The 25735-nt window shown below is 40.1% G+C and overlaps 1 protein-coding gene and 1 non-coding gene across 3 annotated transcripts in view; both read right to left on the bottom strand.

Moving 5' to 3' along the window:
* Positions 1–60: 60 nt before the first annotated feature.
* Positions 61–168, bottom strand: LOC125113103 (U6 spliceosomal RNA). Its single transcript, XR_007131334.1, has one exon. It is a non-coding gene; the product is annotated as a U6 spliceosomal RNA (small nuclear RNA).
* A 4543-nt stretch (positions 169–4711) lies between these two features.
* Positions 4712–25735, bottom strand: part of KIF5B (kinesin family member 5B) — a 55716-nt gene continuing 34692 nt past the window's right edge. Inside the window, exons 16-27 of one of the 2 annotated variants that reach the window (XR_007131154.1) lie at positions 19648–19836; positions 18390–18507; positions 17529–17590; positions 17325–17434; positions 16610–16711; positions 14858–14918; positions 14675–14746; positions 14397–14501; positions 12559–12775; positions 11910–12059; positions 6349–7165; positions 4712–5551 (exon numbers count right to left, since the gene is read on the bottom strand). Coding sequence is in view for 1 of the 2 variants with exons in the window: in XM_047754589.1 (XP_047610545.1) it covers positions 11929–12059; positions 12559–12775; positions 14397–14501; positions 14675–14746; positions 14858–14918; positions 16610–16711; positions 17325–17434; positions 17529–17590; positions 18390–18507; positions 19648–19836 (1167 nt within the window). In the remaining variant the exon portion in view is untranslated. Of the gene's footprint in view, positions 7166–11909; positions 12060–12558; positions 12776–14396; positions 14502–14674; positions 14747–14857; positions 14919–16609; positions 16712–17324; positions 17435–17528; positions 17591–18389; positions 18508–19647; positions 19837–25735 lie in introns of both variants that reach the window. The other variant, XM_047754589.1, reaches the window with a different exon arrangement.

Raw genomic sequence — 25735 nt, forward strand, 5'->3', positions numbered from 1 at the left:
TTGATGCACCACAACAGGAACTCCCTCTAAACATATAACTTTGAATTCAGGCAAACATTTAAGAATGTGGAACCCTTCACGAATTTACATGTCATCCTTGTGCAGGGCCCATGCTAATCTTTTCTGTTTTGTTCCAATTTTTAGCATGTATGCTGCGGAAGTGAACACTAGATACGACTCCCCACAAGATTCAGGTGTCCAGGGTCTGCTGACTTTTGCTTTCCAGGTCCCCAAAATGTCACTGCTGGTGTCTCCTCTGTTGTTCTTTGTGGCTTTATGCCTTACAAGTTAGGAGATGAACCTTTTCCTTTGGCGCCCTTCTAAGCTGCAAAGGGAGTGCAGGGAAATCTCACACCCTTCACCCAGTTTCTCCTAATGGGCCCATCTCACGTCACCACTGCACATTTGTCAAAACTAAGACCCTAACTGGCACAGGACTGTTAGCAGACTTCACCAGCTTTTCTACTCATGCCTTTTTATGGTTGCAGGGTCTAATCCAGGACCCCGCTTGGTACTTAGTTAGGTCCCCTGAGTCTCCTCAGGTTTGTCTTTTTTTTTTTTGTCTTTTTGTTGTTGTTGTTGTTGTTGCCATTTCTTGGGCTGCTCTGGTGGCATATGGAGGTTCCCAGGCTAGGGGTTGAATTGGAGCTGTAGCCACCGGCCTACGCCAGAGCCACAGCAACGCGGGATCCGAGCCGCGTCTGCAACCTACACCACAGCTCACCGCAACGCCGGATCCTTAACCCACTGAGCAAGGGCAGGGACTGAACCCGCAACCTCATGGTTCCTAGTCAGATTTGTTAACCACTGCGCCACGACGGGAACTCCAGGTTTGTCTTTCTTGGTTTTCCATGACCTTGACACTTGCGAAGAGTCCTGCTCAGATATATATATATATTTTTTTGTACATGTGATTTTTAAATTATGATTACTCAATGAATTTATTCCATTTATAGTTGTACAGTGATCATCACAATCCAATTTTATAGGATTTCCATCCCATAACCCCAGTGCATCCCCCACCCCCCGAACTATCTCCTTTGGAAACCGTAAGTTTTTCAAAGTCTGTGAGTATCTGTTCTGCAAAGTTCATTGTGTCTTTTTTTCATATTACACGTCAGTGAAGGCATTTGATGTTGCTATCTGTCTGACTTCACTTACCACGGTAATTTCTAGGTCCATCCATGTTGCTAAAAATGCCGTTATTTCGTTCCTTTTAATGGCTAATATTCTATTGTGTATATGTACCACATCTTCTTGATGTGCTACTTCTCTGTCGATTGATACTTAGGTTGTTTCCATGTCTTGGTTATTGCATATAGTGCTGCAATGAACATTGGAGTATATGTGTCTTTGAGTCCTGGTTTTCTCTGGGTAGATGCCCAGGAATGGGATTTCTGGATCAAATGGTAGTTCTATTTTTAGTTTTCTGAGGCATTTCCATACTGTTTCCCATGGTGGTTGCACCAATTTACAATCCCACCAACAGGTCCCTTGTCCTCCATATTTGCTCCAGCACTTACTGTTTGTAGACTTTTTGATGATGGCCATTCTGGCTGGTGTAAGGTGGTTTTGATTTGCATTTCTCTAATGAGTAATGTTGAACATCTTTTCACAGACGTTTTATTTTTAAAAAATTTTTGCCTTTTTAGGACCACACCTGCAGCATATGGAGGTTCCCAGGCTAGGGGTCAAATCAGAGCTGCAGCTGCCGGCCTACACCACAGCCACAGCAACTTGGGATCCAAGGCAAGCCTGTGACCCACACCACAGCTTACAGCAACACCGGATCCTTAACCCACTGAGTGAGGCCAGGGATCGAACCTGTATCCTCATGGATGCTAGTCAGATTCGTTTCCAATGAGCCATGACAGGAACTCCCCGGTCAGGTGTGTTATACAATGTCCTTCTATTTGGTTTGTCTGCTATTTCTCTCCTGATCAGACTGGGGTTATGGTTTTGGGGGAAGTGTCCTCATCACATCCTGGGGTACATGTTACCCATGTACCCACTGGTGGTCCGTTAAGGTAAAAAGTCCAGGAGTGGCTCTCCTCTGTAAGGCAGGGCTGATGGCAGATGAGGCTGTTCTAGAACTAGATTGGCTGATAGCAGTGGAAATGACAGAATCCTGTCCCCGCACCCTGCCCCATAAAGGCCAAGAGGTGACGATGATGATAACGTGCAGGGCTGGATGGCAGCCAAGAGGGGCTGGATCCACAGTTACGCCAGGGCTCAGAGAACACAGCAGGTCCAGCTGGGCAGCCAGCAGGAATACTATTTAGCTTTTACCACTGGAATAGCAATGAAGGTCGCGAAAGCAGGGAGCAGTTGCTCTAAGATAGTCGAGATTCCTTGCGGGGTACCCAAGTTTGCCAACCCAGAACACACCCAATGAAGACGACCTCGTGACAACACAGCAAGTACAGTCTGTAAGAATCCCCCTTCCCTGCCCCCGCAAGGGAGTAGAGTCTCTACACTACAGAAAGGGGAATCCCCAAATATCTTGAGGAAAGGCTGTTGGAAAAGGGACCTTTGACATTGACACCCAGAGATGTGAAGCATCACCATGGAAGAGGCACACAGGGCCACAGGGATAGCGCAGGTCACACTATACACACATATGTCAGCACTCATAGTACAAGTGCACATGCTGTGACCTATCAGAGGACACCGGTCCTTGTCAGTATAAATACCCGACCCACTCTGTAACTGGCATGACTCCCACATGCATGTGGGATACAGGCTGCCTCAGAGCCCACACAATAGCCTCTGAAACCCTTAGGTCGTCCCTTCCCACAGCCACCCACTAAAATAGTTCCGTGTGCTCTTTTCAGATTACAGGAGGACCAGAGCAGCCTGCATTCACATGCGGCAGGTAACACGCAGGTACCACTTGCCCCAGGGCCACGTGAACTCTTCTCACCTGTCACAACAGTCTGAAGAGACTTGGACATCCCATCAATCCACACATCATGCTGCTAAGCCTACTGAGCTGGGGAGAGCTGAAAGTGCTCAGCATACTGGGGGCCTCAGTAAGACATACTTCACCAGGGTGTGGGGGAGAAACTTCAGGTTCTGTTTCTATTTACACTTCTCCAGGAAAGAATGCTTTGGAGGCTTGTAGAGCACACTTAGAAGATAATAACCGGAGTTCCCTTGTGGCCTGTGGTTAAGGATTTGGTGTTGTCACTGCTGTGACGAGGGTTTGATCCCCGGCCTGGGAACTTCTGTACCATGCTGGTGCAAGTGAAAAAAAAAGATAACAATCAGATAATAAAAACCAAAAACAAGGGGGAAAGTACACAAGTAACTGGTCACCAATGGAAGACAGGAGCAAAGAAATCCACTTTTTTTTTCTTTTTACGGCCGGACTTGTGGCATATGACATTCTCATACCAGGGTTTGAATTGGAGCTGCAGCTGCAGACCTATACCACAGCCATGTCAACAGTGGACCTGAGCTGCATCTGTGACGTATACTGCAGCCTGAGAAAATGCCCGACCCTTAACACACTAAGCGAGGCCAGGAATCGAACCCACATCCTCACAGAGACAACGTCAGGTCCTTAACCTGCTGAGCCACAACGGGAACTCCAAAGCAACTCACTGCAAATAAAGGGAAAGTATCAATCATTTATGCTGTTTTTCTCATACAAACTATATACCCATGAGTAATCAAACAGATGAAGGCTGATTTCTCTACTGTGGCTAACAAACTGAAGAAGGACTGAATTGGAATATTGCCCTTCTGTAACCCCTAATAAACGGCTGGATCAAGGTGCTAATCATCAATGGTGGCTAACATTTTGCCCAGTAAGGGACAACTAGACATTATATGCCACCTGAGAGGAGAATACCACCTCCCCTGAGGTAATACTGCCCTCCTCCAACAAAACAAAACAACAAACCTGAATCTGATCAAGTCTATGGATCCAAAACAAATCCACAGGAAATAAAATGGCAGAGGAACATGTTCAACGTCATCAAAGGGAGGCAATCAGTAAAATCTGGGAAAATGTATTAGACAAATAACCTGCTGTCTTCAGGTTAAATTAATTACAGCCAAAAATTTGAGAGAGATGGAGGAAGACTCTATGGCAATATACATTGTTTAACTGGGTCCTGATTTAAACAAATTACTTACAAAAACTGAAATTTTATTTAGAAAATGTTAGGGGGGGCATGACAATGGTATTTAAGGTATATTTAAAACATACACTGAAGATCTATGAGTAAAAGCATATGCTGTCTGGAAGGGCTTCAAAATAGGAGGAGGGACGGCGTGACGTGAGGCTGTGGGGAAACAACACCACAAGTGGGTAACTGTGGAAACTGAGGGACAGGTGCTGGGACTGTCCTTAACTACCCCGCCGACTCCTACACACGACTAAAAACCAATCAGCACCAGAACTGAGAAAGAGTCTTTCTTTGGTTTTCTCCAGCTAGACCTGAATGACCACTGAGGAAGCACTGGGCTCAGATAAACGGAACCATGTAGACTAAAACAACCTGAGACTGAGGATTCATCTCTAGCTCTTAATCCTTCAGCCTAAGTATGTAATACCTGATGTCCAAAGCACACACAATACGTTAGGAAACAAAATATACATGAATATAATGACATATGAGTTACTGTTCTGTCAAGAAAGGCCACCTGGTCATATAAAATCAACCTGATATTTCACTGAGTAAGTTTTAAGAAAGTCATTACATTTCAAAAAAAATTTTCCTCTTTATTTAAACATAAAACACATTTACAGCATGCAGGTTAACTTAAAATTATATGGCGCCTTCCCAAACCAATCATCTCTGAACATATCTTCAAGCACTGAAAAGAAACCAACATATTCCACAGGTGGACTCAGATTCTCTTCTGTCACCTCCTGTCAAACTGAGTTATGCACAGTAGTTTTTTTTAAATTAGGCAAATAATTTAATTGATCACCATGAATAAATATTACTTCTATTTCATTGAGTTTCTCTTCTGAACCATTTTATCAATACCATTCAGAGGAACATTAATATATTCAGTCAAAAAAAAAAGACACTGCAAATTGAAATAAGTGTCGATGTTTCAGATGAGCAGAAATTTTCATTTATGAGAGCAAATGCTGTGTTTAATGACATAGCAAAAGCAGTTCAATGAAAACAAATTTATGAAATTCTCTGTACATTTTGTGGAAGTTTGAAATTAAATAGGAAAGAACCACTGAGATACTTAAAAAACCCTAACATTGTGTTTCTGAACCGCATGCTAGTTACAACTGTTTGTTACACAGCACCAATACCCGTGACAGATCTTACAAGAATGAAACTACCATGTTCAAAGAGAAAAGAATTTCTGCCTCACTTAAGAATATTGCCAAAAAAGCAAGCTTTCATTTGAAAATGAAATGTAAACGTCTATGTGAATACAGCCAAATATTTATCCATTTAGAAAACTATTGTCACAAATAGGCAGTAGCACTTTTTTTTTTGTTAACTGCACTACTTCAATCTTGCTGCACAACGAGGTTTCGTCTCAATTTTTGGAGTGCTTCTTTTGATCAATCCTAAAAACAATACAATCATTTTAAAGGTTGCAGACCATTAACATCAAGAATTTTTGACTGTTAAAAAAATAAATAAATTTATCTTTTAAATCAAAATTATTATAAAAGTGGAAATTACAATAGTTAAGGAAATAGAAAAATAAGCCAATTATGATCTGAGTCTTCTGACTATGGCTCCAAATTTAATACAAATATCTGTATATAAAACTTTTTCAAAAAGTTAATTTTGCCACCCAGATCCTAACGCAAAACTTTCCAACTTTCTCTGCTGAGTAACCTTAAATCCCCATGCTCCGCAAATTTCTGATAACATAGTTGCAGTTAGTCCCCTCCCACTGATGAAGCAAATATTGAAATCTCTTCCTCTATTACTTTTATAGCTTCTAAAATAAACTGTTGACTTAGTTTAATCATCTGAGGAAGAAGTGGCAAAAACAGGTACACTTAATTACAAAATTATCAGCTGCTGCCAACAAAATAATTCATTTGAGGATTATTAGTGACTTGCAAATGATTATTTCTAGACTAAAGAAATAAGTTATACTGTACGACTTAATGGAGCAAGTTAAAAAAAACCTCAGGGATTTCGGACCAAATTTACCTACATATTTATAAATTCATCCGGTATTTATCCTGTCCTTCCACATTTTTTCCTCAGTTTCCATAGGCTATAAATTTACATAACCAATAGAGTACTAATATAAAATTGTTTACTCCTATAATATCTTAGATCATTTCACTATATTAAGATGACAAATTCATAACTGTCCAATTCTTATATTAATTAGCAGGCTCACCAGAATGAAGCAGGGTGTTTTCATTCCATCAAGCTATGTGCACTACTGCAGCACTGGGAAGAGAAATTTCTTTTCCAGACTTTCTTAAACAAAAGCAAAATATTTGCTTTTGATATTGTAATGTAGTTCTATTCAAGATAATTCAGCAACAGGCATTTCATGAGATAATTAAGTTGCCTTGCTTAGTTTCAAATGTCTAGTTAGGCAGTTTTAAGGTTTCAGTGCTCAAGGAGTAGTTTTCAGAAGCGAACTTCAGAGATGATACAGATAATTTTAACTCCGAAGTCATTTCAAGGGATTTTAAAGTACAGTACTGATCTGATATAATTTGTGGGCATGTAGTGTTGTAAGTGGTAAAATTTAAGACATTTAATCTAAGTGTTCCATTTTCCCTAAAATAAGGAGGATATTATTTTAATAAGAAAAGAGAAATAAGAAGCAGTAGCAGCTAGGTAACCTAAAGTGAGATTTAAAAATAAAAACACAATAGAACAAGTACAAAAAGCAGAGTCCTATATGGTACAGTTAGCTTGGCACAGTGAAGACTAAATTTAAGACATGAAAGACAGACTGTGTAATAAATAGGGCCACAGTTGTAAACTGTCGTTTTTCCCTCCTAAGACGCCAAAATTGCACTCTAGTTGTGTTGGGAAGCAGCAGAGTTTACAAGAGTGGGTAGGAAACAGCTGTACAGGCCAGGTACAATTTATACACTAAAAAGAAATTCTAATTCTATAGTTTCCAAGGGACAGAGGCTATAGTCATTGAATGACTGCTTGATATTATGTTCTCTTCATACTTCAATTACTTTCAACACCTGAAGATGGAAGAAAGCATAGAGAGAAAATATTTTTACTTATACAAAACTTGTCTCTGAGATAACTATGAAAAAAATGAAATAAAACATACCAAATAGTTTAAAAACATTTAGCCAACAGCTTTGAATATTTTCCCCCAAACTGTAAAGATGGCAACATTAAATGATTTTCTTCTCATTTGCCTTTTAAGTAGAGCTGTTCAGGGACAGAGTAACATAAAAAGGAGGCCAGTCTTGTATTTATCTCCCCAAGAACTAGGAATGAGCAGATGTTTGAATTATATGTTTTTTTTTCTTTTTTAGGGCTGCACCTGGGACATATGGAAGTTCCTAGGCTAAGGGCTGAATCGCATCTGCAGCTGTAGGCCTACACCACAGCTCACAGCAACAACATGCCCTTAACCCAATGAGCAAGGTCAGGGATCGAACCTGCATCCTCATGGATACTAGTTGTTTGTTACCACTGAGCCACAACAGGAACTCCGAATTACATGTTTTTTTTTAAAAAAAGAAAAAGATGGTCAATAAAATGGCAGCCAGTAGACAGTGTGAGCAACATTAAGCTAAGGAACACCAAACTAGCAATGTTATATACAAGGTAGCTGTAGGAGTTCCCGTTGTGGCTCAGTAAGTTACAAACCCAACTAATATCCATGAGAATGTGGGTTTGATCCCTGGCCTCGATCCTGGCTTAAGGATATTGTGCTGCTGCAGCTGTGGCTAGGATCTACTGTTGCTGTGATTTTGGCTGGCAGCTACAGCTCCAATTTGACCCCTATCCTGGGAGCCTCCCATATGCCATGGGTGCAACTCTAAGAGAAAGGAAAAAAACCACAAAGAAGGTAGCTGTAAAAAACAAAAGGGGGTGGGGTAGGGATAAGCAAGAGGTAGGGAAAGTGACAGTGAAATAACAATCCCAGCAGCTGTTACCTTGTACTCACTCAACTGTCTATTTACCTATGTGTTTAGAAAACCTTCACTTGCCCAAAGCATGATGGAAGCTGGCAGAACCAGCCTCCCCAAACCAGGTAGTATCGATATCATGAATACATTGCCATCTTTCCCTTGAATAAACCCAGTGCTTTAAAATGCTTTTCTTTTTCTTTTTTTTTTTTTTTGGTCTTTTTAAAGGGGCCGCTTCCACGGCATATGGAAGTTCCCAGGACAGGAGTCGAATTGGAGCTGTAGCCACCAGCCTACACCACAGCCACAGCAATGTGGGATCCAAGCCGAGTCTGCAACCTACACACAGCTCATGGCAACACCAGATCCTTAACTCACTGAGCGAGGCCAGGGATCGAACCACAGTCTCATGGTTCCTAGTCGGGTTTCTTTCTGCTGCGCCACAACGGGAACTCCCATGTTTTTCTTTCTTTTTTTTCGTCTTTTTGCTATTTCTTGGACCGCTCCTGCGGCATACGGAGGTTCCCAGGCTAGGGGTCTAATCGGAACTGTAGCCGCCGGCCTACGCCAGAGCCACAGCAACGCAGAATCCGAGCCGCATCTGCGACCTACACCACAGCTCACGGCAATGCTGGATCGTTAACCCACTGAGCAAGGGCAGGGACCAAACCCGCAACCTCATGGTTCCTAGTCGGATTCGTTAACCACTGCGCCACGACGGGAACTCCCCATGTTTTTCTTAATAATTTAAAACTAATTTAAAATACCTCTACAAAGTATTTACTTCTTCAATAATGTATCACTTATGTAGATGATGTACTTCTCAATCATGGCTTAAGACTGATGCAAGACCTTAAAAAAAAATAACAACCACTATCCTATGGACAGCAATGACACAAACCTGAACTTGACTATACCTTTTTTTTTCTGGCTGTGCTGGCAGCACATGAAAATTTCCAGGCCAGGGGTCAAACCTGTGCCACAGAAGTGACAACACTGGGCCCTTAACCCACTAGGCCACCAGAAACTCCCTGATTATACTCTTTCAGTCACTTCAAGTCTCGACAACCTGGTCTAGCTAGGTTAACTATCTCCCTCATGTGCTAAACTGCTGTCATTACATTCTACTTTCCAGCTAAAACCTAGCTGTATTTAACAAAGGTGATGTACCATTCTCTCTCAAATGAGGTAAGAGGTTAAAGTTCACATGTGAATTTTAACGCGAGGACAAGATCCAAAAAGGATAAACTTTTACCTGTATTTATATTTATGCTTTGAAAATGCCTTTGCCCACCTCCACTTCCAGAAAAGGCAGCTTGCATCTACTTGGCACCCACTCTTTACTAGTTAATGACATCTTAACTGTATAACTCTCAAGAATGACTTTGATTTTAGTAATAAGGGGAGCTCAACAAGTTACCAATCCAAAGAGGGAAAAAACAGAAGCACTCTCCTAATTGGCAGGAAAGTTACTGTAATGTCTTCTGATGAGAGACAATAATAAAACACACATTACCTACAATACAGTCTTATAACAATGTTTACGAGAACCCAATAAATGATTTTTTTTTGGGGTCTTTTTAGGGTCACACCCACGGCAGAGGGAGGTTCCCAGGCTAGGGGTCCAAAGAGAGCTGTAGCTGCCAGCCTACGTCACAGCTACAGCAACGTCAGACCTGAGCGGCACCTGCAACCTACACCAAAGCTCACAGCATTGCCTGATCTTCAAGACACCGAGGGAGATCAGGGATTGAACCCACACCCTCATGGATGCTAGTCAGATTTGTTCCTGCTGAGCCATGATGGGAACTCTACCAGCTTTAAAAAACTTAATCTGTAATTTGATTTTATGCTTAAGAATTTTATTTTATTTTTTTGGCCACGGCCCTGGCATGTGGAAGTTCCTGGGCCAGGACAAAACCCACACCACAGCAGTAACCCAAGTCATAGTAGTGATAATGACAATCCTTAACTGCTGGGCGGCCAGGGAACTCCCTATGCTTAAGGGTCAAAATAAGAAAGAAATTAACTGAAAAAGTAACCTGCTCAAGTTCATAAGAGTAAATTCAAACAGACGGGACTCCAATATCAATACTTTTTTCACTATATCATTCTCTTTTAAATCCAGAATATCGCTTAATTTTCTACTCAAATTGACAGCCAATGTTATGCAAAATGTCAAAGTAAAAAACAAAGAAGATTAAAATAAACTGACTTTAGTATCTGTCAAAAATAAAAACAATTAACTATCTCAAAGTTATCTAATATTTTTAGTTTCCAAACCATCTACACACCTGAGGCTTCCCAAAGGATTAAATCTGAGTTCCTACCATACAGTAAAATAGCAGGCAGCTATAATCAGTCACATGGCCAAGTTAAAAAAGTAGACTACGAAGTAGTATTTTATAGAATATTTATAGAATAGCATAGTATCTTGGTAATATAATATTAACTGACAGTTTAAGCTTTCTAATTTAAAAGTTATAATATGTGAAGACATCCCCAGGAAAATATATACAATATACTGGGTGGTATCTCTGGATAATATTTATCTCCTACTTTACTTTGCGGTAATTCTTTATCCCCCTACAGAGGGAATGGGAAAGGACACAGAAATGGGAAAGGACACAGAAATAATTCATTAAAAATATAAGTATATAAATGGGCCAATAAACATGAAAATATCCAAATTCACTAATAAATTAATGAGATGGTTGGCCTATTAAAATAGGAACTTAAAAACTATTAATACTTAATACTGGCAAAGATACAACAAAACGGACAGTGTCATTGGCTAAGATGCAATTTGGTGCAGTCTTCTGAAGAGGGTTAGTGTCAAGAGCCTTAACAATGTTCACTTTCGGGAGTTCCCATCATGGCTCAGTGGTAATGAACCCGATCAATATCCATGGAGATGCAGGTTTGATCCCTGGCCTCACTCAGTGGGTTAAGGATCCTGCATTGCTGTGAGCTGTGGCGTTGGTTGCAGACTTGGCTTGGATTCCACATTGCTGTGGCTGTGGTGTAGGTCAGCAGCTACAGCTCCAATTTGACCCCTAGCCTGGGAACTTCCATATGCTATCGATTTGGCCCTCAAAAGACCAAAAAAAAAAAAAAAAAAATTCACTTTCTCCTAATCCCACTTATGGGAATTATCTGGAGATAATCGCAAAGTGAGGATGTATAAAAAGATGTTTCATTGTGACTCTGCAATGACTATATGGAAAACATGAAACTTTTTTCTGGCTACACCTGCAGCATGAGAAAGTTCCTGAACCAGGGACTGAACCTGCAACACAGCAGTGACAACACTGAATCCTTAACCCATTGCACCACAAGGGAACTCCCATATATGGAAATTTCAATTTTGGACTATTTCAAGTATGGGAAAATTAACATAATTAAAAGTCTAGTAAAAGGCAATAGTTCAAAACAAAGAACCACAAAGGAACAAGGGAGTTACCTGATGGCTCAGAGGGTTAAGGATCTAGCACTATCAGCACTGCAGTGTGGGTCAATCCCTGGCCTGGGAACTTCCGCATGCTGTAGGCGCAGCCAAAAATGAAACAAAATAAAACAAGGCAGTAGTTATAAACCATAGTATATCCCTTAGACAATACCAAGAACTTAAACAAATGATCTAACAATAGGCTAAAAACAGTAAGAACACAAATTTGAATATACATATAGTATGACATGAACCAGGACAAAACTAAAGTTACTTATAATCCCACACATTAAAAAGAAACCATGATACTAAAGTGAGAATCCGAAAGGGTGTTTAACCGCCAATGAACCTCTCCATGGACAGGTGTGATTAAAAAATCCAGAGACCACCAACCTGTGGTGCCCTGTGAAGATTACACCTGCTTGCCTCCCCCGCCTCGTACTGCCACTGGCTGGCTGTTCTGAACAAATGCACCTCCTCCACGAATTGCACTTGGATGAGTCGGAGAAGCTGCGGGATGTTGCCCAGGACGAATAGGTTTAGCTGGTGTGAAAAACAAAAACTGACTTTAGAATAAATAACATGCGACTGCAATGACTCTGTAGGTCTCTTCTCTTTCTTTGCAAACAACTGCCCTCCCTTTCTCTTTGCCTTTCTATTTCTCAGTTATATCCTTTCCTCCAGGACCTATCCAATCCTTAGTTTCTGAAAATCCTTATTCCTTTATCAATGATTAACAATTAAAGTATGAAATACTATCGATGACATTTTCTTCCAAGTCTCTCTTTGCTTGAGTAACTTTGCTCTACATGGTTTCTTCTATCTGTGATCAGTCTCACTTGGCTGTGCTGTCCTGATCTCTCTTCTTGTCCTTTTGAGGTGACTTCCTCAGTTTGCTCTTCATTCCCAACAATGTTACTTTTTGGCGAATTAAAAAACACAAATACCACTGTGGCAGCACATAACAAATAAATCAGAGTACATTCTCAAGCAAAGAGAAACATTCAAACCAAAGCAAGGTTATTTATTGTGCTCTACTAACCAATTTGTGCAGAATGTCCTCTTCTGGCCATATTCTTTGATCTGACTGCTTCCTTTATACGATCTACTTCCTGCTGATAGCGTTTGCGATCACGAGATGCATTTTCTTTGGCTTCTTTCAGTGCAGACTCCAAAGCTTTCACCCTCTCAGCTGTAGCTCTGAGTCGCTTTTCCAACTTAGGAAGCTCACAGCGAAGATCTGCATTATCACGTACCAACTAAAGGTATATAGAAAAAAATAAGGATTCTAGCTTTAAAGATGATTTGAAAAAATATGAACATTCCATAATTTCTCTTGAAAAAAAGTAACACTGCAACAAGCAAAGAATACATGTATCCATAAATACCACAAACACACACATATGCTTCTCCGCAAAATATAATTTCATTCAATTTTGGAAGGTTTAGGAGACTATTCTTCCCCATTATTAAGTACTGAAATTATGTTATAACATAGGGTTAAGGTCTCTTCATTAAGATATTCATATTGTGGAAGTAATTATCCTTTTAGATAAAGATCCACAAGTAAACATTAACTTAGCAAGTCCCTTAAGTGCTGAAAGCAGGGAAGGCTTAAACTCCTTTAACCTTACTCTGGTGCAAACATAAGGTTTACAATAACAAAGATACAATTAAGCATGCCAAGAAACTTAGAAGCTAATTAAATCATATATCAAGCTTTTATAAAAGATAAAAAACCCATAGTAAGCATTATATTTTTCTTCCTTTTTTAAGGCCACAACAGTGGCATATGAAAGTTTCTGGGGTAGGGGCTGAATTGGAGCTGCAGCTGCAGGCCTACACCACAGCCACAGCAACACCAGATCCAAGCCACATCTGCTACCTATACCACAACTCATGGCAACGCCAGATCCTGAACCCCCTGAGCAAGGCCAGGGACTGAACCCACAAGCTCATGGTTCCTGGTCAGATTTGTTTCCCCTGAGCTAAGACAGGAACTCCAGGATTACTTTTTAAAGAATAAGAACTGCATCATTATTTTATATATTTCACACTCTGGGGCATTAAATGTATAAATACAAAAAAAGAGAAGCATTTAACTGCAAAGACTTGTCTACTACAGATTTAAAAATTATCATGAATATATTAAGAAAACTGACAGATTGGAAACCCTACATAAAAATTAAAACACCTGTTTTCATTAGCCTCTTAATAAAAAGCTATTCAGGAATTCCGCTGTGACTCAGTGGTAGCGAACCCAACTAGTATCCATGAGGACTTGGGTTCAATTCCTGGCCTTGCTCAGTGGGTTAAGGATCTGGCATTGAAGCAAGCCGTAGTGTAGGTAGCAGACCTGGCTTGGATCTGGTGAGTTGCCATGGCTGTGGTGTAGGCCAGGAGCTATGGCTCTGATTCACCTCCTAGCCTGGGAACTTCCACATGTTGTGGGTGCAGCCCTAAAAAGACAATTAATTAATAAAACTTAAAAAAAAAAAAAAAAAAGCTATTCAAAAACTCCCCAGAGCTTCTGCTATGGTACAGCCTTTTAAGGATCCAGTGCTATCTTCGTGGCTGTACAGGTCTGGCCTAGCAAAAGCAGTGGGTTAAAGGATCTGGCATTGCTACAACTGTGGTGTAGGTCTCAGCTGTACCTTGGATTCGATCCCTGGTCTGAGAACTTCCATATGCTGTGGGTGTGGCCATAAAAACCAAACCAAAACAACAAACAAATAACCAAAATTCCCTCAGAAACTGCTAATGGCTTATTTATATAATTGCGTGATAACATAATGGAATGGCTCACGGTATGAAAATCCTTGGATTCAAATACCTGCCACTCCTCAGTTTGTATTGAACACAAAATATACTCTTTATTACCTGTTTGTGCACTTTAGTGAGTTGCTCAAGATTATTTTCAAGAAAGGAGATTTTTTGCTTTTGAGCAGCACTACCTCCAGTGTCATCAGAATCGATCTCGGCACTCTAGAAAAGATCAATAAGTGCTATGAAAAAATAGTATTAGATCAAATAAAAAACCTAAGTTTAACTATCCCAAAATGTTACACTAATATAAGGTGATTTCACTACGAATACAAGAATTAGACACAGTAAGGTGTGTATTTTATAATTACCCACCCCCAGTATTACTTTATTACCTTTTTAACCCTGGTGGCCAGGTCTTGAACAAAGAGCTTCCGTAGGTTGTGCAAAGTCTGAAGTTCCTTTGCCTTGAATTAAGAAAGCAGTATTTTTGGAAGTCAGTCCTCAAATTTAGTATAACCAACGGGAAGAACCCATTAAATATCCTCAAATCCTATTTACTTCCAAGTTTTTCTTACCACTGTCTCTTCCAAACCCTTCAAGTCTTGTCTTGCTTGTTCTCGTCTATCTTGCATAACCCTAAAGAGTGGAAGAACATATAAATGTTTTCAACTTTGAGTCTCTAAACTCTAGATTTAGCACAAACATCTGAATCAAATATTTTTATCTGAAAGAATAAATCCCCCCCCCCCGCTTTTTTGAGGTCCCATGGCATATGGAGTTCCTGGGCCAGGGATCTAAGGTGCAGTTTTGACCTAAGCTGCAGCTGCAGCAACTACAGACAACCCCTAAACCACAGTGCCAGTCTGGGCGTTCCTGATGTTGCTGATCCCACTGTACCACAGTGAGAACTCCAGGATCAATTTTTAAATTCAAATGAAAGATCTTATTTTTAAAAAAGTTTACTGATGTTATGTTTTTCAAAGAAATTTCCACATGCCTTATCATCTTCTAAATCTATACGTCTTATTAGAAAATAATCCTCCCATTATAGCAGTGGAAGTGATGAAATAAAATGTGGCAGAATTCAAGTGATACTGAGTGGTTCTTTTTATATTTTACAACAGGCATTACCATATAGTACACTAATGTTTATCCAAAATAACTCCAATTAAACTGAGAATTGCAGAGATAATAAATTATTGAAGACTAAAAAAAATTTTGTGTTTTTTTGTTTCTTTTTAGGGCTATACATATGGCATACAGAAGTGCCCAGGCTATGAGTCAAAGAGGAGCTGCAGCTGCCGGCCTATGCCACAGCCAGAGCCACAAAGGATCAAAGCCAAGTCTGCAACCTGTACCATAGCTCACGGGGCAACGATGGATACTTAACCCACTGAGTGAGGCCAGGGATCAAACCAGCATCCCCATGGATAGGAGCTGGGTTTATTACCACTGAGTCACAGCAGAAAGCCCCCATTTTATGTATTTTAAAAGTTAACATTATTCTAAACAAAATTATAGCTGAGATTCAGTAGATCCCTGGCCCAGTGCAGTTGGTTAAAAGATCTGGCATAGGTTGCGGCTGCAGCTCAGATTCTGCAAAAACTCTGAACCTGTCCTGACGGCATGACCATCCTAACGAATTATTCACTTTTAAGTTGTCTCTCATAAATTCAAGGTATGTGAAAGTTATCACCTGAGTTTCCTACCTCCTCAGATTCTAGAAAGCTGCATACTGACTATACTCTGGGTCAGTAGACCATGAAAACCAATGTCCAAAAGGCAAGGCTCAAACGATATTGTTCTCTTATGTAAGATCAAAATTCACTTTTTGTGGCAGATCCTGAAATCTTCTAAATTACTAAATGTTATGTTTTAGGTTTATTTTTATGATGGCTCTTGAAGTAATTTGAATCTTGATTATCAGTGAAATATAAGACTTTGCTTCCACTGAAGTACAAGAATGTACTACAAGTTTTTAGGCATAAATCAAACCAACTAAGAGTGTTTAAGAAAAACACCCTTGGAGTTCTCACTGTGGTACAATGGGATCAGTGGCACCTCTGCAGCACCAGGACGTAGGTTTAACCCCCAGCCCATTACAGATCTGGCAGAGGACGCAACTGTGGCTAGGGACCTGATCTCTGGCTCAGGAACTACATATGCCATGGGGTAGCCAAAGAAAAAAGAGCCCCAAACCAAACAAAAACCACTCTAATTTAGCTTACACCAAGTGAAAAATGTATCCATCTGATAAAACTGAGAGTAATCTCTGCAATTCTCTAATTGAGATTTACTTTTAGACTTGAATTAAAATATTTACTCACGTAAGTTCATGTAATTTCCTGCTCTTTTCCTGATCTGTAGCTTTCAACTTCTCATGTTCTACTCTCAGACGTTCCTGTTCTAGCATCATTTTCTGGTTTTGGCTGGGGGGAAAAAAAAAAACCTCAGAGTATCAACATCACATATTCTGAATTCTTGTCCCTAAATGCATTAACAGTAAGTCCTGTGTCACAAACTTACCATTTTTTTGTTACTCTCCTCTAGTTACTACTCAAATCACGATCTGGTTGCAGACTTCAAATTTCTATAAATTCTACGCTATATGCACATGGTTGTAGAAGTAGAGAAAATGTGTTCTTGGAAAACTAAGACAACAATTAAAACAACCAAGTAAACAAATAAAAACTTCTAAAACTCCCAATTTCCACTTAAGTTTTTCTTAGTTAAGAGTTCTTTTTAAAAGGAAGTTAAGGAAAAGATTTGGAGGAGACAATGGTGTTTATTTGCAATAATGGCTGAAGCTGGTTTTTTTTCTTTTTAGCAAATATTTATATCAAAAGATCTAAGAAAAACTTTCAAAAATGTCCTTTGGAACTTAGAGGTTCTACTTATAAATGCAAAGTTTCTTTATTTTCAAGTCAAAAATTATTGTTTCAGGTTTAGAAACAAGATACTGTCCATTGTTTCCTCTTGTCTAAACAGTCAATCTTTCCGAGTTAGTTTCTACTATCTCAGAGGAAAGGAAAGTATACTTACTCTTGAAGATCAGTAATAAGTTTTTCTTTTGCCTCGACTTCATCTCTCAAACTACTAATTTGTTTCTGATGAGTCTCTCTGTGGCTTTGGATCTGCTGTTCAACAGCTTGCTAAAATCAATGAGGGGGAAAGGACAGTCAGATTAATCAAGATTAGCAATGATGAATTTAAACCCATTAGAATCCAACATTATATCAAACTTGCCTTAACTTCATTTGCAGTCTGAACCTTATTTAAGTGCTCCTTTTCCATTTCATGTACTTTCTCTGTTTGGGTAAGGAGAGAAAACAGAAGAGAGGATAAGCCTTAGAATTCCTGATATAAAATCAAAAGGCAAATGGGTTTTATGAGGTTTCTTTCTTTAACAGCATTTGACTTTTTTTTTTAGGGCCATGCTGTGGCATATCGAAGTTCTCGGGCTAGGTGTTGAATCAGAGCTGCAGCTGCTGCCCTACGCCAGAGCCAGAGTGACTCAGGATCTGAGCAGCATCTGCAACCAACATCCACAGCTCATGGCTATGCCAGATCCTTAATCCATTGAGCCATTGAGTGGGGCCAGGGATCAAACCTGCATCCTCATAGATATTAGTTTGGGTTCGTTACCACTGAGCCACAACCAAACTCAACAGTATTTGACTTTAAATTATTCAAATGTCAATTAGTAAATCTTGCTCTCCAAGCTGAAGACACAGTGACTAGCAATCTTAGTTATATCCTTGGTGTTTATTTTATGGTTTCCTTTACTTTCTTTGCCTAATTCTGGACAGATGGGTTAGTACATGGTAGGAAAATGAGACAGCGTCTAAGTCCCCTATGTCAGGAGACACCCCCACACACCCCTTTATAACTTTGTGAGAAATTCCTAGACTGGCCACTTCTATATTACAGCAAAATTTCAAAAAATATGTTTCAAAGCCACATTGAAATGTATTATTTGTTTACTAAATTCCAAGATATCAGTATTCCTACTATTCTCTATCAGTGTGAGTATGTTTACTACAATTATACTAAATAAGAAAGAATTTATAATTTGGATGTAACTCTTAAGTAACTGGAAGTGAATACCTTGTGCTCGAAGCTGGACTAGCTCCTCATTGAGAGAATCGACAGACTCCTCCAGTTGTCTTTTCTTTTGCTCCACATTTTGAAGGTATTCAGTCAATGATTTGATTTTGGCTTCATGCTTTTGGGAAAAACACACAGACATGAAGTGGAATAAAATCTCACACACACATTTTGTTGTTGAGAATATTTGAAAGAAAGCAAGTTTTATGGATATATCTAAACACATAATACAGTTAAGAATAAGATATTTAAACCTAAAATGTCGAGAGCAAGACTTATTAATGATAGAGAATTTAATCAATGAAATGGTCACCTGTAGAGTTTTTAGTTTAGCTTTTTTTTTTTTTTGTCTTTTTAGAGCCACACCTACAGCATATGGAGATTCCCAAGCTAGGGATCCAATCGGAGCTGTAGCCACCGGCCTATGCCACAGCCACAGCAATGCCCGATCCTAACCCACTGAGCAAGGCCAGGGATTGAACCTGCACCCCATGGTTCCCTGTTGGATTCACTTCCACTGCGCCACGACGGGAACTTCTGAGTTTTTAATGCTTAGGAAAAACAAGGCACTAAAAGGTTGACACATGAGAGAATATTCTTATTGTTATCTCCAATTAACATTACTACCCTCTTCCCTCCTCTACAATTCTTATCTCGGTGAATGCACTCATCCATTTAGTTGGCAAGGCCACAAAACTGGGCCTGCATTTTGTTTACACTAGAATTCTTCTGGGTGCTTCAATGGTCAAATCAGTCACAGCTTTCTAATAAATTTCTATACTTAACATATACGTTACCAAATATAGCCCAGTTAAATCTTTCATGTCATTATACTGCAAAAAAAGAACTGAATTAACTTTTTAACGTTGTTACCCAAAAATAACCTATGGAGGGAGTTCCCATCGTGGCTCAGTGGTTAACGAATCCGACCAGGAACCATGAGGTTGCGGGTTCGATCCCTGGTCTTGCTCAGTGGGTTAAGGATCCGACATTGCTGTGAGCTGTGGGTGTAGGTTGCAGACGTGGCTTGGATCCCTCGTTGCTGTGGCTCTGAGGTAGGCTTGGCAGCTACAGTTCCAATTAGACCCCTAGCCTGGCAACCTCCATATGCCTCGAGAGCAGCCCAAGAAATGGCAAAAAAAGACAAAATAAATAAATAAAAATAACGCATGGAAGATGGTTTTCCTTAAAACTTTTACAATATTGAGATTTCTATCTGGTTGTTCAAAAAAAGGAAAGACCGTTTTACAGCACATACTTGAGAGATACGAAGCTGGCATGCTGCTAACTCCTTTTCATTTTCTTCCATTTTTTTATTGCTCTCAGTTTGTGTGCTTTCTAACTGTTTGCAGCGTTTCACCATTGTTTTAACTTCTGACTTCATTTTGCTAATGTAGAGCCGTGCAACAGTGAACTCTTCATCTATCATGCCAGTTCCCTCAGGCTGCTGTGAGAAAGAGAAAAAAGCAAAGACAACAATGTCTAGTTGTTTTTTACCCAATCAGAGTGTGAAACTTAAAATTAAGTACTTTTTAATATTACTCAACATTTTCAGGAAGTCTGGAAATTTTTTTTATTAAATATTGTTTTTAATATAGGGTGAGCAAAGCAGAGCTTAATGTTTGCCTTCCTTACTTTCTAAACTTAATACACGCTTACAAAGAAAAAAGAAGTCAACATAAAAACAAACAAAATTAATGAACTGTCTCTTTCAATTTTCAGATTTCTTCTTTAAAGGCCCTCTTCAGTAAATTCACTGTTAATCATAACCAGTTTAAAACTTCACAAATAATGAGGTTTAGATGGCAGGGAAAGGATGACTTCTAAATTTATTGAGGAGGAAGTGTGGTTAGTACATGCCCTAGTAACCTTCATTATAAAGCTTCAGTAGGATATTCAGTGTCAAAAATAAGGAGCTTGGGAAGGAACAAATAAAACTGTTTGAAGAAAAATTCCTGGAACTAATAAGCCATTTTAGTAACTTGCAGAATACAAGATTAAATTTTATAGAAATCAATCACTTTCCTGTTTACCAGCAATGAAAAAGAGAACATGAAATTAAAAATCTTTTGGGAATTCCCGTCGTGGCGCAGTGGTTAACGAATCCGACTAGGAACCATGAGGTTGCGGGTTCGGTCCCTGCCCTTGCTCAGTGGGTAAACGATCCGGCGTTGCCGTGAGCTGTGGTGTAGGTTGCAGACGCGGCTCGGATCCCTCGTTGCTGTGGCTCTGGCGTAGGCCGGTGGCTACAGCTCCGATTCGACCCCTAGCCTGGGAACCTCCATATGCCGCGGCCCAAGAAATAGCAAAAAGACAAAAAAAAAAACCAAAAAAAAACCCCCCAAAAAAAACCAAAAAAAAATCTTTTGAATGTCATTCACATTACACTTGAAAGAAAAAATACTAAGGTGTAAACATAAAGATGTGTGAGATCCAGATGGTAAAAGAAATCAAAGAACTAAATATATCAGAGATATTCCATATTCATGGATAGAAGACACAAGATTAAGATGCCAGTGCTGGGCGTTCCCTTTGTGGCTCAGCGGTTAACAAACCCGACTAGGATCCATGAGGACACAGGTTTGATCCCTGGCCTCGCTCAGTGGGTTAAGGATCCAGCGTTGCTGTGAGCTGTTGTGTAGGCTGGAGACTCGGCTCAGATTCTGAGTTACTGTAGCTGTGGTGTAGGCCTGTAGCTGTAGCTCTGATTCGACCCATAGCCTGGGAACTTCCATATGCCAAGGGTGCAGCCCTAAAAAGAAAAAAAAAAAAAAAAAGATGTCACTCCTTCCCAACCAGATTTATAAATCTAATATAATCTTAAATCAAAATGCCTGCAAGTTATGTTGTAGATACTGACAAACTGATTTTAAAGTTTATTTTTATTTATTTATTTATTTATTTTGTCTTTGTTGTTGTTGTTGTTGTTGCTATTTCTTGGGCCGCTCCCGCGGCATATGGAGGTTCCCAGGCTAGGGGTTGAATCGAAGCTGTAGCCACCGGCCTACGCCAGAGCCACAGCAACGCGGGATCCGAGCCGCGTCTGCAACCTACACCACAGCTCACCGCAACGCCGGATCGTTAACCCACTGAGCAAGGGCAGGGACCGAACCCGCAACCTCATGGTTCCTAGTCGGATTCATTAACCACTGCGCCACGACGGGAACTCCTGATTCTAAAGTTTAAATGGAAAGGCAAAAGGCCAACATAATACTAAAAAACAACAAAGTCAGAAGACTGACACTACCCAAGATGGTGTAGTATTGGTGAAAGAACAGTTTATCTCTGACAAAAGGACAAAGACAATTCAAAGGGAAAAGGATAATCTTTTCAATAAATTATTCTGGAAAAACTAGTCATCCACATGTAAATCCCTTTCAGAAAAATTAACTTCAAATGGATCACAGACCTAAATGTAAATACAAAACCAAAACTTATGCAAGATAACACAGGAGAAAATCTAGATGACCTTGGGTCTGGAGATAAGTTTTTAGATATAACACCAAAACAACAGTCTATGAAATAAAAAATTGGTAGTTGGACTCTGTTAAAATAAAAAACTTCTGCTCTGTAAAAGACACTTAAAAAGATGAAAAGTCAAGACTGGAAGAAATATTTGAAAAATATATCTAAAAAAGGATTATTATCCAAAACACACAAAGGCAACTCTTAAAAATCACAAAGTTAAGGAGTTCCCGTTGTGACAAAGCGGAAGCGAATACAACTAGGAACCAGGAGGTGGCAGGTTCGATCCCTCATTCCTGGCCTCGCTAAGTGGGTTAAGGATCTGGCATTGCTGTGAGCTGTGGTATAGGTCGCAGATGTGGCTCGGATCCCATGTTGCTGTGGCTGTGGTGTAGGCTGGCGGCTATTGCTCTGATTGGACTCATAGCCTGGGAACCTCCAAATGCCGTGGGTGCGGCCCCGAAAATCCAGAAAAAAAAAGTTAACATAGTCTTTTTTTCTTTTTTTGGTCTTTTGTCTTTTTAGGGCAACACCCGTGACATATGGGGGTTCCCAGGCTTGGGGGTCTAAGTGGAGCTACAGCTGTGGGCCTATACCACAGCCACAGCAACACGAGATCCGAGCTGCATCTGCGACCTACACCACAGGCTCACGGCAACACCAGATCCTTAACCCACTGAGCAAGGCCAGGGACCGAACTTGAAACCTCATGGCTCCTAGTCGGATCCCTTTCTGCTGTGCCACAACGGGCACTCCATAAGTTAACATAGTCTTAAAGTATGCTTTAACAATCATGCTCCCAAGTATTTTAACCCATTGAATTAGAAACGTGTCCTCAGAAAAACCTGCACATGTATGTTTACAGCAGCTTTAAATTAGAATTAACCAAGGTGGAAGTTCCTGTCATGGTGCAGTGGAAACAAATCTGAATAGGAACCATAGGTTGAGGGTTTCATCTTTGGCCTCACTCAGTGGGCTAAGGATCCAGTGTTGCCACGAGCTGTGGTGTAGGTTGCAGACTTGGCTGGGATCTAGCATTGCTGTGGCTGGCTGGCAATTACAGCTCTGACTGGACCTCTAGGCCAGGAAGCTCCATATGCCGAGGGTGTGGCACCCCAAAAAGCAAAAAGCAAAACAGTAAAACAACAACATCAAAAAAATAGTAACCAAGGTGGCCTATATATAGATACATATATTATACACAAAAAAGAATTGAGCTATCAGGCCATGGGAAGACATGGAGAAGCCTTAAATGCACTCTGCTAAGTAGAAGAAGTCAGTTTGAAATGGAAAATAATATTAAATAATGGAAAAGAATATTAAAAAAAAGTGTATAATTGAGTCACTCTGATGTACAGCAGAAATTAACATTGTAAGTCAACTATACTACTTCTTTTTTTTTTTTTTTTTTTTTTTTTTTGCCTTTTAGGGCCATACCCTCAGATATGGAGGTTCCCAGGCTGGGGGTCCAATCAGAGCTACAGCTGCCTGCCTGCACCACAGCTCACGGCAACACTGGATCCTTAACCCACTGAGCGAGGCCAGGGATCAAACCTGCAACCTCCTGGTTCCTAATCGGATTCATTTCTGCTACGCCAAAAACAGGAACTCCAAGTCAACTATATTGCAATTAAAAAAAATAAAAATAAAAATTTTTTGTTTGCTTTTTTTGCCTTTTAGGGATGCACCTGTGGCATATGGAAGTTCCCACGCTAGGGGTCAAATTTGAGCTATAGCTGCTGGCCTACACCACAGCTCATAGCAACATCATGAGCGAGGCCAGGGATTGAACTCACCTCCTCATGGATACCAGTCAGTTTTGTTTCCACTGTGCCACAAGAGGAATGCCAAGAAAACAAGTTTTTTAAAAAGTCCTTGGAGAAAGCTAATACTATATGATTCCAATTATACGACATTTTGGAAATGGTGTAAGTATAGATAAAACATCAATGTTTGCTAGCAGTTCAAGGAAGAGGGATGAATAGATAAAGCTCAAACAACTTGTTAGGACAGTGAAACTATTTTATATACTGTAATGGTGGATCTATATCATGTATTCATCAAAACCCATAAAACTGTACAACACAAAGAGTGAACTGTAATGTAAAAAACATAAAACAGGAGTTCCCATTGTAACTCAAAGGTTAAGGAACCCGACTAGCATCCATGAGGACGTGGATTCTATCCCTGACCTCACTCACTGGGTTAATGATCTGGCGTTGCTGTGGCTGTGGTGCTGGCAGCTACAGCTTTGATTTGACGCCTAGCCTGGGACCCTCCATGTGCCACAAATGGGGCCCTAAAAAAGACAAAAGACTAAATAAATAAATAAAAACAATACAAGTAGAGGATCTTTTTCTCTCTATTTTAAAGAACTTATTTGCAAGGCTGACTTGTTTTCAAAATACTGGAATAGTTTAGTGATAAAGGCAACCTAGATGTCAGGGAACCATACTATTATCACTGGCTCTGCCACTAAAACACAAGCCATTCCTAATTGGGGAGTTCCTGTCGTGGCTCAGTGATTAACAAATTCAACTAGGAACCATGAAGTTGCGGGTTCGATCCCTGGCCTTGCTCAGTGGGTTAAGGATCCGGCATTGCCGTGAGCTGTGGGTGTAGGTTGCAGATGTGGCTCGGATCCTGCTTTGCTGTGGCTGTGGCGTAGGCTGGCAGCAACAGCTCCGATTAGACCTCTAGCCTGGGAACCTCCATATGCCGCAGGAGTGGCCCAAGAAATGGCAAAAAGACAAAACAAAACAAAAACCATAAGCCATTCCTAATCTTCATTTTTTTCTATCTTTAGCATTTTTTTCACTTAAGATTATCTCAACATGAAATGGGAAACATTTTTCTAAAAACAAGTCACAAATGTACAAAGCAAATTTTGAATAACATCTTTCTAGTGCTCAGTAACATGAAATAAATAGACTTTTTCGTCCCTGAAAATTTTCATCCAGCTCTACCAATCTCGCATCACTTTACCACAAACAGAACAGGGCAGGATATCCAGACTGATGGTGAAAAGGGAGCAAGCCAAGTCACCACCATCTTCCTCTGCTTCAATGCGGTAGCAAGCATTAAGAAATGACATGATATGAGAATGAATCCTTGCCTCCACCAATAAACAGCAGGTTTTAAATAATAACTAATAAAAGGAATGTGTGTTCCAATTGAAAACTTTTATTTCATTTCCAACTCCTGTTAAACTGGGCTTCTTAGAAGGCTCTCAATACAGTAGTCCCCATCGTGGCCCAGTGGAAACAGATCTGACTGGCATCTATGAGGACGCAGGTTTGATCTCTGGCCTTGCTCAGTGGGTTAAGAATCTTCAATTGCCATGAGCTGCGGTGCACTGCCGCAGACTCAGCTCAGATCTGGCATCTAGGCCAACGGCTACAGCTTCAATTTGACCCCCAGCCTGGGAACCTCCATATGCTACAGCTGCGGCCATAGAAAGACAAAAAAAAAAAAAAAAAAAGGCTCTCAGTATAAACCCAAGTATAAGACTGTCCTCTTTGTTACTATAATTAGACTTTGGTAAAAATAAAATTTTATTTGCTTTTTTGGTCTGAGGTGGAGGGAGGGCTAAATTAGGAGGTTAGGATTAACATATACGCACTACTGTATATAAAATAGATAAGTAACAAAGACCTACTGTATAGCATAGGAACTACATTCCCTATTTTGTAGTCATCTATAAGGGAAAGAATCAGAAAATACATATATAAAACTGAATTGCTGCACTGTACCTGAAACATAGTATTATGAATCAACTATACTTCACTTATATAAACAAACATTAAACTCTAGTCAATGGAAGTAGCAAAGCAATTTACTTTGAAATGTGCCAGAAACAAATGGAAGAACTGAGTGGTTAG

Source organism: Phacochoerus africanus, chromosome 12, assembly GCF_016906955.1.
Source record: "Phacochoerus africanus isolate WHEZ1 chromosome 12, ROS_Pafr_v1, whole genome shotgun sequence".
NCBI classification, from domain to species: domain Eukaryota; kingdom Metazoa; phylum Chordata; class Mammalia; order Artiodactyla; family Suidae; genus Phacochoerus; species Phacochoerus africanus.